General features: G+C 45.2%; 1 protein-coding gene across 5 annotated transcripts in view; it reads right to left on the bottom strand.

Annotated features, from left to right (window-relative positions):
• Window positions 1–409: 409 nt before the first annotated feature.
• The window catches only part of Tdrd12 (tudor domain containing 12), a 71,251-nt gene continuing 57,411 nt past the window's right edge, over window positions 410–14,249 (bottom strand). For all 5 annotated transcript variants that reach the window (XM_048448789.3, XM_085695561.2, XM_048448792.3 and 2 more), the window contains 8 exons: window positions 12,183–12,275; window positions 10,251–10,423; window positions 5,038–5,147; window positions 3,441–3,504; window positions 3,252–3,365; window positions 3,012–3,165; window positions 2,862–2,928; window positions 410–2,388 (listed from right to left, as the gene is read on the bottom strand). In XM_048448789.3, coding sequence (XP_048304746.3) covers window positions 2,297–2,388; window positions 2,862–2,928; window positions 3,012–3,165; window positions 3,252–3,365; window positions 3,441–3,504; window positions 5,038–5,147; window positions 10,251–10,423; window positions 12,183–12,275 — 867 coding nt within the window. In that variant the 3' untranslated portion in view covers window positions 410–2,296. The remainder of the gene's footprint in view (window positions 2,389–2,861; window positions 2,929–3,011; window positions 3,166–3,251; window positions 3,366–3,440; window positions 3,505–5,037; window positions 5,148–10,250; window positions 10,424–12,182; window positions 12,276–14,249) is intronic.

Raw genomic sequence — 14,249 nt, 5'->3', positions numbered from 1 at the left:
AACATCAGGGAAGCTGTGGAGGAAACTTAGGAGTTAGCGCTTGCCTAGCACATGCAAGGCTCTGTGCCTGTCAGAGCAGAGAACAGTAATCACAGGCAGCCCCTAACCTGTCACGTCTGCCCTTATATAAAGCTGCTGCTATTTTTGCTCAGCTCGACACAGACCACTGGCAGGGTTTTAAACGTGCTTTTATCCTGCCCCTCCCCCGCCCTGAGTGCTCTCGCTCCCATGTTTTACCCTGTGCTGCGCACAGCTGGTCTCTGTTCACTGCAGCTGTCCGAGGGACTCTGCTGGTGTCAGTGTCACCCACGCCCCAACTTACTGCCTTCACGGGCACTTTGCTTTCTACAAAGTGTGGATAGAATGTTGCTTTGCATTTGACCAAGAGCAAAACACTGTGAACAAGACATTTCTGTAGAACACGGGCTTTATTGATGACCCACCACATAATAATACTCATGCTCATATCACACAGGAGCGGCTCTAGAGCACAGACTCAAGTATTTCTACCTCATATTTCAAAAATTTACCCCAAACAGTACATTTTAATATAATACAGAAAAGAACTGATTGTTTGCATAGCCAGCCTCCGATGTGCCACAAAATGTTGCTCAGAGGTTTAAATACTGGAAAATTTGACCATGTGAAAAAAGAAATGATTTAAACAGAGCTGTCCCCACCATTTCCCTGGATCTTCTGAGACAGCCTGCTACTTGCACTCAGTGTATCCAGTGCTACCGCCGTCCCCCGCCAGCTGGGTGGACCTGCATCTGCACAAACACGAATGGACACCGGCACAGCCCAGCCCCACCGCTGAACTGTGCCAGCAGACACCATGCTTTCTCCTGTCTCAAGAGCCTCTTTGCTTTATGGCCATTCTGATATTTGCCAATCAACCCGAGAGTCACAGTGGCAGAAAGGGTGTGTTCCTGGCAGTTGCCCAAGCTGGGCACAGGTCTGCCCCTCTGCACAGTTGCTGTCAAAAGTCAGGTGCCCACCCTACACAGCCTCTTTGGTGCTGCATGTGCTCAGGTCTTATTTTACAGATGAGAAAACCAAGAGCCAGCATCGGCCCAGCCCTGCTCTTGGCACAGAAAGTCAAGAGTTTGCCCCAGGCTGTGCAGTGGCTCACTACAGGGGATTACAGGAGTCTGGACAGCTGTGTTTCTATTTTTAGTTCAGTTTTATGACATTGGGTCTTATAAAGCCCAGGCTGACCTGAAACTTCCTGGTCCTCGTTTCTACCTCTCAAATGCTGGGCCACCATGCGCATCTTCACTGTATTTTCTGATATACAAAGGAATAAATTCTCGGGGTAGTCACTCTCAACAGTGCTGTTTCATCCACGCCCGTCTCACTTCTAGGAGAACTGATACAGAAATGCTATGTACAGGATTGGTTCACCTTCCCAACTATTTCAGTGATGTTTAAATGGTAACTACACACACCCCTCCCCCAAACCTTGGCAGTCCAGCCTCATTCAAGGCTTTTTAAGGACTTGTATAGTATTTTCAGGACTCACCTTATCTGGGTTTTCTCAAGGTTAACTATATACTACATGGACACAGGTCCCCTTAACATTTCTGAAAGAAAGTTCTGCCATGTTTGTCCAGGTTCCTGCAGGCCACTGATCCCACTGAGCTGAACCAAGTCTATATTACCTTTGGGAAAAGATTTACTTCTCAGTAGCTCTCAAAGTCTGGAAGACTTAAAGAGTATTTGTATGGTGGCAGCAAATCCATCTATGTCATGGGGAAAGGGGCAGCAAGCAGCACTGGGTGTAAATTTAAGGTAGAAACAGCTCTACGGGTGACAAGCTTTGAGCAGTGTCACACACAGGTCTGCATGGCAAACGAGGAGACGAGTCTGTGTGACACAGTCTTACCTAATGTTCCAGCCTGCGCTCTGTCCTCTATACTGAGGCGTCAGGTGGGCTAAGTGCCAACGAGAGCACACACTGGAAAGCTTGTTTACATTAGACCTTCGCTTGAAAAGACATTTTTGGAAACAAAATCTCCCTATATAGGCCAGGCTGCCCCAAACTTGTAATCCTCTGCCTCAGTCTCATGAGTGCTGAGATGAGAAGTGTCCCCAGTGTTCTGTGTCCCTTCCTGGACTTAACCTATCAGCTGGTATGTCTGCCCGCTTTCCTTCAGCTAACAACTTCTCATCCCCACCCACCCCAGCACCACACAGTACAGTGACGATTCACTCTCCAGGAGAAAAGCTTCACACATGATTTGTTTCCATGGCTCAGTCCCACGGCGATGTCGTCTCTGTTCAGCCTTTGCGCAGCTCACTCGCTGTCACTCCCATCAGTGCCGGAAGAGGTGCCGCTGTCCTCAGCCAACACTGCCACTTTGCAGGACACGTTTTTAGAATTTACAACTAGAAGATTTGGTATTATTAAAAATGGTTAAGTATAGGTGAACTACCCACCCCATTATTTTGGTCAGTGCAGCAAATGTCCCATAGGTCTAGCTCTGTTTTCCTCACAAATTATTTAAGCAAGCAATGACAGGTAAAATGTGTCTGCTCTTAAAGCAAGTAGTTCTCCTAGAAAGGATATCGTAAGAGAGTCTCTCGGGTGTGTTTAAGACCTGATGGTATAGTTCCATTGAGCTTTCCTACCATACATGGGTTCCATCCTCTGCACTCAAAATATTTAAAGAAGCATATTTATCACCAAATATCATTATGTACCCATACCAGAACATTTGGCACCAAAATCAACTCCAATTTTTAGGAACTTACATTACCAGCCTGTTTCTACAAAGGCAGAATCCCTAAGAACAGCTGGTATGTCAACCCACTTTCACTGCCCCAGCCCCCAAGCCCAGGAGCAGGGCTGCCCATCTCACCCTTCGAGAAGGGGCTGTCCTCTTCACATTCCTCCCAGTGATCAAAGTCAAAAGCCACATTAGGATGCTGTGTGACAAACAGTGGATGCAGGTCAGTAAGTGCAAACAGCTCAGGGCCAGGCGCGGCCAGTCACAGGCATGCCAACTCACCCTCTGCTTGAGCAGGCCGCACCAGCGTGCCCTTTTCTCCTTTGCAAGTGTGATCAGAGGTTCATCGTCTTTAATTACACACTTGCAGTCATCTTTCCTTATGTCACCTTGCAGCTCCATATCAGCCAAGTAAAACTTGTCTCCTACCCAGGCACTGGGTTTACAAAAAGAAATAAAGTTGGCCATCTAAAATGTAGTATGTGATTTCAATTTTACTTTATCACATACACACAGACCTACCTGAAAATGACTCTATCTGTAAAGAATTTACACTTATAATCTTTGACATTCCTTATCTTTATCTTTAAGATGACCACATCATCTTTTTGGAACCATTTTATCTGTGGATGAAAACTAGAAGGAAAGAAAGGGGTTGTATTTGTTAGCTCATCGCAGCATCTAGGGAGGACCAGGCGCAGGAGCACATACCTTCTCACATGTAGTTGTGGAGTTCTGCTGATGGAGTCACTGCCAGTGTCTTCAGATAAAACTTCTGTACAAAATCAATGTTAAAATTTCCACATGTTATTTATATTATAATGCACACTTTTTCAATACCCAAGGCAACATTTACATGAAGAATTTATGTTAAGAGTATAAATTTCAGCTGGATGTGGTGGCCCACGCCTTTAATCTTAGCACACAGAAGCAGGACAATTTTTGTGAATTGGAGGCCAGCCTGGTCTACATAGTGAGATTCAGGACACCCAGAGATATGTAGAGACCCTGTCTCAAAAAGCAAACAAAAAGAGTATAAATGTCATAAAAACTCAGGTATCTAGTAGCAAATAATGATTAGAAGAAACTAAAATGCACATAATTTAGGAAACACTATCTAAAATATAATAGACTTCCAAACGGTAAAGTTTCCGGGAGAGGAAAGCGCTCAGTGGAAGAGGACCTGTGCCCCACTGCTGAGGGTGTGCACACAGAAACCCAGGCTTCCTGTGCTCCCTCAACCTGCGACTCCCAGAGCAGCTCAACACATGGACAGAACTACTGCTGAGCAAACATTTTCTAAGACAATGGAATTTAGATTTCTCTACCTAAAATATTTAAAATTATCATTCAAAACTTAAAACAAGGCTCTAGGTTTTAGTCACAGCAATGCAAAAACTAAGGGTTAAGCAGCTTTCATCACAATATACCCTCCTGAGAAACAACCTTAGTGTTTCCCAATAAACTCTGGAATAGACTATAACCTAACAACTAAAAACAAAAACAAAACCAACTCTGACTATAATGCTAATGACTGGAGGAAGCCACAGGCTTTGAACTCAGCAAAACTGATAGGGACAGGAATAAGAAGAGCCGATCACTAGGGAGGGCTCTGGAAACACCCAACCGAGGTGCACGCACAGGGACAAACCCGAAGCACTGTCCAATTCACTCCATAGACACTAGCTACAGAGAAAGCAGCACTGTGGAAGAATGGCTGACCAACAGCACTGTGCTCCGCACCTCACAGGGAAAGGTGGAAAGACCAGAGTGGGCACAGGACTCACCAAGACCAAGGTTTCAACACAAAGGAGACTCATTTGCCCCAGAGGTAGGGAGGGAATAAGAGACAAAGACAGGAAATAGAGGACTAGGGAGAAGGGGAAAGGAACAAGGAGCTGGAGGGATATTTGCCCCAGACCGACAAAGGACTGGCTCTGGATAGAGAGCAGACAGACCCATAGGCAAACAGCAGTCTATAAAGGGAAAGGGGAAACCCCTGAGCTGGTTTGTTTCGATAGGGCATGCAAAGTAGGGTAGCCCAAAAGGGGCATTTTATTGTGGGACGTCAATACTGGACCATGGGTAGTCAGTCTTAGGAGGAGGAAGTAGTCAAAGATGGGAATGGGCCTTAGTGGCTAGCTTTAGGAATATAATCTAACAGTTTAGTAAGACAGAGGGAATGAGGGAGGACAAGACCTGCCAAAGGTATGTTTGCCAGCTCAGGCCTGCTAGAGTCATTTCAAAAGGAAAGCCTAAATATGGGAAAATCTCGACTTGGAGTTAGGATCTTAAATGCAGCACTAACCAGGCTTCTGGGTGTCCAAGTCCACCTTGGAATCAGCACTTTTTTCTGTGTCTCCATCTCCTTGCTGAGTGCCCTGCAGACACACGGCATCTTCCACTGTGGTAGGTGTCCTGGATAGAAGAGCCAGAGGTTAACTGGACCTAAGGAGACTCTGGCAAAAGAGGGCATAGACATTAAACAACCTGCTTGTCAACCTGGAGTCGGATCTCCACAGGGCTTCTGTGACTTAATGGGCAATGGCGGTGCAAGGCCGGTCAGCTTTGCCCAGTGTGCCCTTGTTTCAAGTAAGCACATGTGAGCAGAGGAAGGCACGTTCTCATTTACTCAACCAGCCTTTCCTTCAAGCTCACTGAACCTCTGGGAAGAAGGGCTGTGCCGTTCCCACTCAGGCAGAAGAGCCTCAGTGCAAGGCTAGTCTAACTTCCTCCCCACCGGTCTGCTAGAATGTCTTCCCAGAGTCTGTCTTACCAGTTTGGGCCAACTTCTAGAAATACTGTTCATACAAAAGGAAGTATCACTGAGGTACGGGCAGGTCAGTGACTTTCCAGTTCCGAGGTAGGATGAGGTGGTTGAGAGGTTAAGACTAAGATGTGGCTTAAAAAAATTCATTTATATATTTTTTATGTACACAGAAGCCTATTGCATCTAACACAACACCCTCTGATTTTTCCTATTAGCTACCTATAGATTATTTCATTCAGGTGACTGTGTCTGCTCCCTCTATATCTATCCTATATATATATATCCTAGGATATATATATATCCTAGATAGATATATCTAGATATAGATATATAGATCTATATATTAATCTATACATATATATATAGGTAATAGACATATACAGGTATATATAGATCTATAGACATCCTTCTCTCTATATATATATCTATAAATATATTATCTATAGAAAGATATAGATCTCTCTGTCTCTCTCTCAAGAGTGGTGGTGTGATGTTGGATGTCCTTCTATATGTTGTGAATATGTATTCCTCTTATTGATTAATAAAGAAGTTGCTTTGGCCTATGGCAAGACAGAATAGAGACAGGCAGGAAAGCCAGACTAAATTTAGGGAAAAAGAAAGGCGGGTCGAGAGAGATGCCAGTGAGCTGCCCATAGAACAGTAAGGTAACTCCACAGCTACATGGCAACTTAGAAATGGGTTAATTTACAAGTGAGAGCTAGCCAATAATAGCCAAAGCCATAGGGCAAGCAGTTATATTAATATTAGCCTCTGAGTGATTGATTATTCTATAAGCAGTTGCCGGGACCAGCCAGTGAGCAGGAGAGAAACCGGTCCAGTGGACCTGGACAAGACAGAGAAAAGCCTCCGGCTACAGAGATGCATGACTTTAATCCTAATTTTTGGGAGTCAGAGGCAAGATGATCTCTGAGGTCAAGACCAGCCTGGTCTACATAGTGAGTGAGTTTTAGGACAGCCAGGGCTATACAGAGACTACGTATAAAAATTAAAAATAAATATGATATGGGATTCACCTCAGTATGCTGTGAATACATTTTATAACCATTGGTTAATAAAGAAGTTACTTTGGCCTATGGCAGGGCAGAATAAAGCCAAGTGGAAAATTCGAACACACACACACACACACACACACACACACACATTATATATAGATATATACAATATATGTGTATATTATATATATATATATATATTATATCAAGTAAGCAGACTCAAGGGGATGCCATGTAGCTGCTGAAGGAGAAAGACACCGGAACCTTACCAGTAGGCCACAGCCTCATGGTGATACATAGATTAATAGAAATGGGTTAATTTGGTTTCAACTACTAGCAGGGATCCAGGCAAGATTGGTGAGCCTGAGATATTCAGGGCACATCCATGGTGGGTTCAATTCCCAAACTCAACCCCAGGCTGCAAGATCCTCATCATGATGATCAGACCATAGAAGATGCTGGAGGTAGTTCCCAAGAGATCCTGCTTGACGGTCATGTCCCTGGTGCATGACCACACATAGCCCTAGGCCAGACATCACCATGACTCTGGTCAACCCATAGTAGCTGAAGACAAGACTTATGTATCAGAGGATGAATGGCCAGTCACTGTGGAAGCTCCTGTTCCTGCCACAGCTGTAGCCAGAATCCTTAATTCAACTTCTGAGCAGCTCAGTCAGTGGGCAACAGAGGGTCTGCACACATGGGAGGACTTCAGTTCTGAGCCCATAACTCCTGTCAACGGGGCACAGTCCAAACCAAGGCCATTAATCTCAGGATTTGGAGACTGACGGTGCAGGCAAATATTATGCATTAGTGTCAGACCACTCTGGTCCATATACTTAGATTGTTTCCAAATAAATTAAAACACTGATTAAGGAAAGAAAGAAAGAAAGAAAGAAAGAAAGAAAGAAAGAAAGAAGAAAGAAAGAAAGAAAGAAAGAAATTAAGAAGTTAAGATACACGAGGGAACACCTGAACTGCTGGCCAAACAGTGTTATAAATTAATATAGTTTGTTATTATTTGGGTCTGGGTGGCTGGGAAACCAGAATGCAGTCTCCGCTTACATATATATTACCATTATTTTGACTCTTTAAGCAGATAACAGTTGTCTTTTTTTTTTTTTATTTTCGAGACAGGGTTTCTCTGTAGCTTTAGAGCTTGTCCTGGAACTAGCTCTTGTAGACCAGGTTGGTCTCGAACCTACAGAGATCCGCTGCACAACTGGTGGCTGATCGCTGCTGCCCCTACTTGTTGAGATGTAATCCTTTTCACACCGTGACCTTGGAATTGAGCAGAGGACAGCTGCAGCAGTGCCCCGGGACATTTGTCCTAGGCAGGCAGAGATCAGCCGTGGGCCTGTGGTGCCGGTCAGGTGGACACCATATGATGAGGGGTATATGATGGGGAAATGGGAGAGAAGCTGATCTGAGGAGTCGAGAGCAGTGAAGAACCAACTGATGTGGGTGGCCTTCTTGCTACTTGGAGCCATGGTGATGTCTGGGCCTCAGCTACTGCCAAGGGCCATGTCTGGATTCATGACCCCGATGCAGCCATAGTGGTCTGTGTTCATATTGTGGCTCCTGTTACCACTGAGGGTTCTGCAGATGCCCAGGGGGTGGGCCATGCCTTTCTAAGAAACTTGCACTGCCACCCGGGTCCATGGTGATATCTGGCCTAGGGCTATGTATGGGTCTCTGGCCCTGCTGCAGCTGGGCTCTGTGGTTCATATCAGTGGTCCCCATTACCTCAAAAGGCTGTGCGGAGTCCTGTAGTCTGGGCTGATACCAGAGGCCATTGTTGGTGCTTGAAGGTCATGCTGCCACCTGGGGCCATGGTGATGCCTGGACCTGAACTGTGGCCAAGGGCTATGTCTGGGGTCCATGAACCTACTTCAGCCAGAGTCTGCATTGATATCTGTGGCTCCTGTTACCATTGAAGGCCAAACAGATGCCCAGGGACTGGGCAGCCACCTAGGGACATGTTGGCACTCAAGTGCCATGCTACCACTGGGGCCATGCTAATTGGGTGGCCTGAGATGCCAGCTAGAGCCATGATATCTGGGCCTGAAATGCTGCCAGGGACCATGTCTGGGTCTGTGCTCCTACAGCAGCGTGGATCCACGGTCCATGTTGCCACTAAATGCCACACAGACGCCCAGGATCTGGGCTGCCACCTGTGGCAAGGTTGATGTCCAACAGCTATGCCACTGCTGGGGGTAGAGGACACACAGACCTGAGTGACATGTGCTGCCAAACGGGGACACGGTGTTGTATGGGCTGAACCGTGGTCTGGGGGACATTTCTGGGTCCCTGGCTCAGCCACAGCCAGGGTCTGCATTGATGCCCAAGGCTCCTGTTGCCATTGAAGATAATGCGGATGCTTGGGATCTGGGCTGCCACCTGAGGCCATGCTGGTGTTCGAGCGTCACACAGTTGCTGGGTCCATGCTGATCTGAGAGATCTGCCCAGGGGCTTGTCTCCTAATGATTCTATAACCCATCAAGGTGACAATCACTATTGGCCATCACACCTTCTCACAGTGACTTCACTACATATGGTTACTATTCAAAATTGCTCTGCTCACTGGAAAGTATTTACATTTATTATATTTTGTATGTAGTGGGGGGCATTGCATCCCATAGCACACAGGTGGAGATCAGAGTTGATTTTCTTGTTCCAACATGTAAGTTCTGTCAATCAACTTAAGGCCATCAGGCTGGGCAGTAAGCGCCCTTATCCCCTGAGTCATCCTGCCAGTCCACAGTCAGCATGAAGCGTGGTTGGCAGTTCACATCTGTGTGATACCTCAATATTATCTGCAGTAGCCAAGCTATGGAATCAGGCTAGCCACCCACCAGTGGTGAATGGATAGAGAAAATGTGGAGAATACACACAATGGAGTTTTACTTATCTGTAAAACTTAAATCATGTCATTTGTGGGAAAATAGAACTAAAAATCATTGTATGAAGTGAAAGAAGTTACACTCAGAAAAATATTGTATCTTTTTTCTCATATGCAGAATCTATATTTTTTTAAAAGATGTCAAAGTAGAAAAGGGGAGGAGGAGAGACAAGATGGAGAAGGGATAGAAGGGCAATGGCAATATGATCAAAGAACATTATGTGCATGTATGAAAATGTCACTATGAGACCCATTATTCACTGCAACACATGCTAATACAGAAGAAAAATTTGTGGGCAATAGCACTAAGCACAACTCAATTCCACCTGTCAGAAACTATCCTGAATCACAGCAGCACATGTGCAGGGGAGGGCACTGTGTCCTGACTGACATCTCCCTAGCCAACAGCACAGTAGGTAAGCATCATGACAAACTCAAAGGACACTAAGTGCACACTTAAATCTACATTTCGACACACAGGACAGATGAATGTATACTTAGTGTCAGGTACTATAGCCAGAGCAAACAAAGCACATGTGTCCATTCAAGCCAAGTACAAATCCAGGGAGTTCCATCTCAGTTTGTCAGCCCCCCACACCTGCCCTGTGTTCCAAGTGGATTATCAAACTGTACACTGTGCTATCTGCAAATAAAATGTCAACAAAAGTCCCTTCTGTAAAAGAAAGAAAACAACACGCCTGAGATTTGTTTACACTATTCCAGCAACACTAGGGGGTAAGCTGGTGACCCCTGAAAGCTCTTAAAGCTGAGTCTAGAGCATGGAGATTCCTCTAACTTAACACAATTTTTTCAAATGCAGGCAGAGATGCACTTACGAGGTCTGGCCCAGAAGGTCCTCGAAAGCTGGCAGTTTGGCTTCTTTGCACAGTTTTTTCAGTTGTTCTATGTGTTCTGAATTATCAATACCCATTCCCATGGACAAAATTTCAGCTCGAACATTATAATCAATGATAGAGGTTTTTAGATTTGATAGTTTTGTAACATGCACCTTCAATCAAAGGGGGGAAACATTTGTAAGAGTCACATCTGCATCTTGACTGGATCACAAGCACTCTCACAACCTCTCAAGACTTTCTGCAAGTCAGATGCACTTGGATACATGTCTCAGTATGCAAGGGCTTCCTACTGCAGCAGCCAGTTATTTTATCACTAAGGTGATGGCAGAATCCTCTAAGTCCCGCCCTACACAGTGGAGAGCTATGGGCAGAACCCTGGTATGTATGACACCCTAGTACATAGCAACCTAAGATGCTGTAGCCAGATACTCTTCTTTGGATTCTCTGACAAGGCTCAGAGTCCGCATGTGTCTTGAAGGACTCCTCCAGTCAAGGCTCTACGTCCTGTGTTCTACACTGTTTTTATCCATCCATCTACCTACCTACCTACCTTTTCTCTAGCCAAAGCATTTCAATTTGTGCAATTTCAGCAAGTTATGAAAATCTGCAACAGTGGATTCCTCTGTGCAGAGCTGTGGACACAGGTCAGGTGCCCTTCTGTGGAAGGGCAGGGATGGAAACAGGCTGGCCCTGCTGCACATGTTCCTAATGAACCCTGGGCACACACACTGTAGCTTAGGGATATACAGAAGAATCTGCCTTCACTCAGAGTGATGGGGAGAGTTGCTCTGGGAAGGGAAGCCAAGCTGGGGTGCTGCTCCCCTCATTCCCCCGGTGTCAGTAGACACTGTCATATACTTTGCAGCTGTGGAAACATGTTTGCCAAGAGGGTTTTCTTTTTTACTTCATATTCTGATGGCATTAAAAAAACCTTTGCTTAATAAAGCTTCCTTTTTCTCTAATAAAGAACAGTTCCAGTCTGAGCTATGACGACACTACCTAAAACCCCTAAGTCCCTACCTACCTGCTCTGGTAACTGATACTTTCTGTCCCTAAAAATTACTTTTCTTCTTATTATTTATTTTCTTATCTTATACCCCAGTTTCCCACTTGAATGTGTTAAAGTTTTTCCATCCTTGTGAATTTTACTTTGAACAAGATAGGAACTGAATTCCTTTAAATATTATAAATAATCACGAGTAAGGCTCGTCTAATACAGAAGAACTAGGAAGAGTCCTTGAGGTGCAAGGAGGAAGGGACAGTGTCAGCAGGGACACCCAGGCCTGAGCCACACGTCACTGTGCCACACTTTCCTCTCCACATTGACCCCAGAGGAGAGGCCTCCTCTGCTCTTTTCCCAAACATGGAACTCAGGGGTGCACTCCAGCCTTAGCACCATGGAGCACAACAAATGCTCAGTGAAGACATGAGGCCGACACTGTCAACACGGCTGAGTGCCAAGGACTGCGCTCCTCATGAGGTACTGAGCATGCCCCAGGGCTTTAGGAACTAGGAAAGGCAGGCACTGTGGCAGCAGACACTGACCTGTGACTTCTCAAACGGGTTGGACAGTGGGCTCAGAAGCCTCCGTAACGGTCTGTGAGTTATAATTCAAGGGTAAAATGAAACATCACTATAAATTTTGGAAAATGCCACACACAGTAAAGATTTATGATCACCAGTTATGCTACAGATGTGTATTACACACAATGCCTGCTTGACTGTCACCATGTAAAGTATTCCACCAGACAAAACCAAAACCTATACCAAACCTATGACCAAACATTAAAAATATCTCTCCTAACATAGAACCCCAAATAAACCTTCATTTCTAACAACAGACTAGGGTTCTTTATATCATTTTTGGGGGGTCATCTAAGCAGATTCTTTTGGAGAAAACTGAACACTTACCATTGGATCAATCCAAAGGGTATTTCCCAAGGCCAGAACCACTTTGGCATCATGCATTTTCCCAACAATCTTATGATGAATGTATCTAGTAACCTGGAAAAAAAAACCTCACTTTTGTTATTCAACTGAGGCGTCAAGCTAACATCTCATCCAGCATAAACTGTATGGAACATAGTACATGCTACACATTGTACCTGCTTCTCAACAACTCTATGAGGTTAGGTAGGCATAAGCCCCCTTTCTTATCAAAGATGCAGGAACTTGTCCAAGACCTCAAGTAAAATTCTGAAAACTGGTGAGGACCCACGCCTTTGGACCTGTAATATTCTTCCTCACTATGACTGGTGAACCCATCTTCACCATCAACCCACAGAAAGCCATCAGCATCTGGGAGTTTCCTTCCTTGACAGCTCAGTAAGTGAAGCAGAGGCTCTGCTTGCTTTTCCAGAAGGCATCATGGCCACAGACCTCTCTGTAACCAAAGACACACAACTGAGGGCCCTGCTCGATCACAAGCACACCTACCACTTTCCTCCCTAGAAAGACCACAACAGAAATGCATGTCTGAGTTCTCTCTCTCACCTATCTGAAATCCTATAATGCAGGACAGGAGAGAGCTGGCCCTTGTCCTGGGTGTTTTAGTGCCCTTGGGACAGTGAGTGAACTGGGAACAACAACACAAGAGAACTTGCCCTATTGGCAGGCTAGTTTTGTTGTTTTGGGTGTCCCCCCACCCCCTTTCCTAACAGGTTTTCTCTGTGTAGCTCTGGCTGTCCTGGAACTCACTTTGTAGACTAGGTTGGCCTCAAACTCACAGAGATCTGCCTACCTCTACCTCCTGAGTGCTGCAATTAAAGGCATGCATTCCCACTGCCTGACATGCTGGCTAGTTTTATATCAATTTGACACAAGCTAGAGTTATCTGAAAGGAAGGAACCTCAATTGAGAAAATGCCTCTATAAGATTCAGCTTGTAAGGCATTTTGCTAATTAGTGATTGATGGGTAAGGTTCAGTCCATTTTCTGTGGTACCATCCCTGACCTGGTGGTCTGGTTCTATAAAAAAAACCAGACTGAGCAAGCCATGATAAGCAAACCCCTCCATGGCCTCTGCATCAGCTTCTGCCTCCAGGTTCCAGCCCTGTTTCCTTCAGTGATAGACTACAGTATGAAAGTGTAAGTCACATAAACCATAAACCCTTTCCTCCAGAATTTGCTTTTGGTCATGGTTTCATCACAGTAATGGAAAGTCTAACTAGGACATCCCATTTCTTTTTGTTTGTTTGTTTGTTTGTTTTTCGAGACAAGGTTTCTCTGTAGCTTTGGTGCCTGTCCTGGAACTAGCTCTTGTAGACCAGGCTGGTCTCAAACTCACAGAGATCTGCCTGCCTCTGCCTCCCGAGTGCTGGGATTAAAGGCATGTGCCACCACTGCCCAGCTGACATCCCATTTCTACACTAAGGCTGTCTGCCAATGAGAGTCTTGGCCAAGCCATCTTTACAGACCTAAAGGACTAGGACTATGGCTTTCTGGCTGTTGGCTGCAGAACTCCGCACAGCCCCTCACACACAATGGACACTCAGGAAGTTCTTATTAGAACAAAGGAGAAAAGTTTCCAGCTGAAAAAAGCTATTCTAAATTAAATTTGAAACATCAAGTTTGTATCTTTATCCCTGACACTGATTGACATTTACTTTCTAGGTAGTATATCATCCTGTTTAAAACCCAGTCAGTTTACAACTTCCTCTTTACAACTTCCTCATTACAATGGTTTATCTCCTCTCCCATTGGTCAGCTTTCACAAACTTAACCTTCTAGAAACAGGTGCATCATCGTGAGCCGCTGTTCTGGCAATGAACAGGACTGTCTGTCAGTCCCTCCACCCATCTCAAACTGCCACAGTGGGGTGGCCTTCTGTGTTACGTTGCATGGAGCAGGGATTTTTCTCTGCTGTTGATATCCTATCTGACTGATGACATTTTAGTGACCCCACAGGGTCCAGAGGAAATGGCCTGTTCTGGCATATCTCTCTCTCTTTTTAACCCATCCTCCCAATCCTGACAGAATT

The sequence above is a fragment of the Myodes glareolus genome, chromosome 1 (genome assembly GCF_982192425.1).
Source record: "Myodes glareolus chromosome 1, mMyoGla1.1, whole genome shotgun sequence".
Taxonomy (NCBI): domain Eukaryota; kingdom Metazoa; phylum Chordata; class Mammalia; order Rodentia; family Cricetidae; genus Myodes; species Myodes glareolus.
The sequence above is the reverse complement of the archived record's forward strand: the minus strand, read 5'-3'. Positions and strand labels throughout refer to the sequence as shown.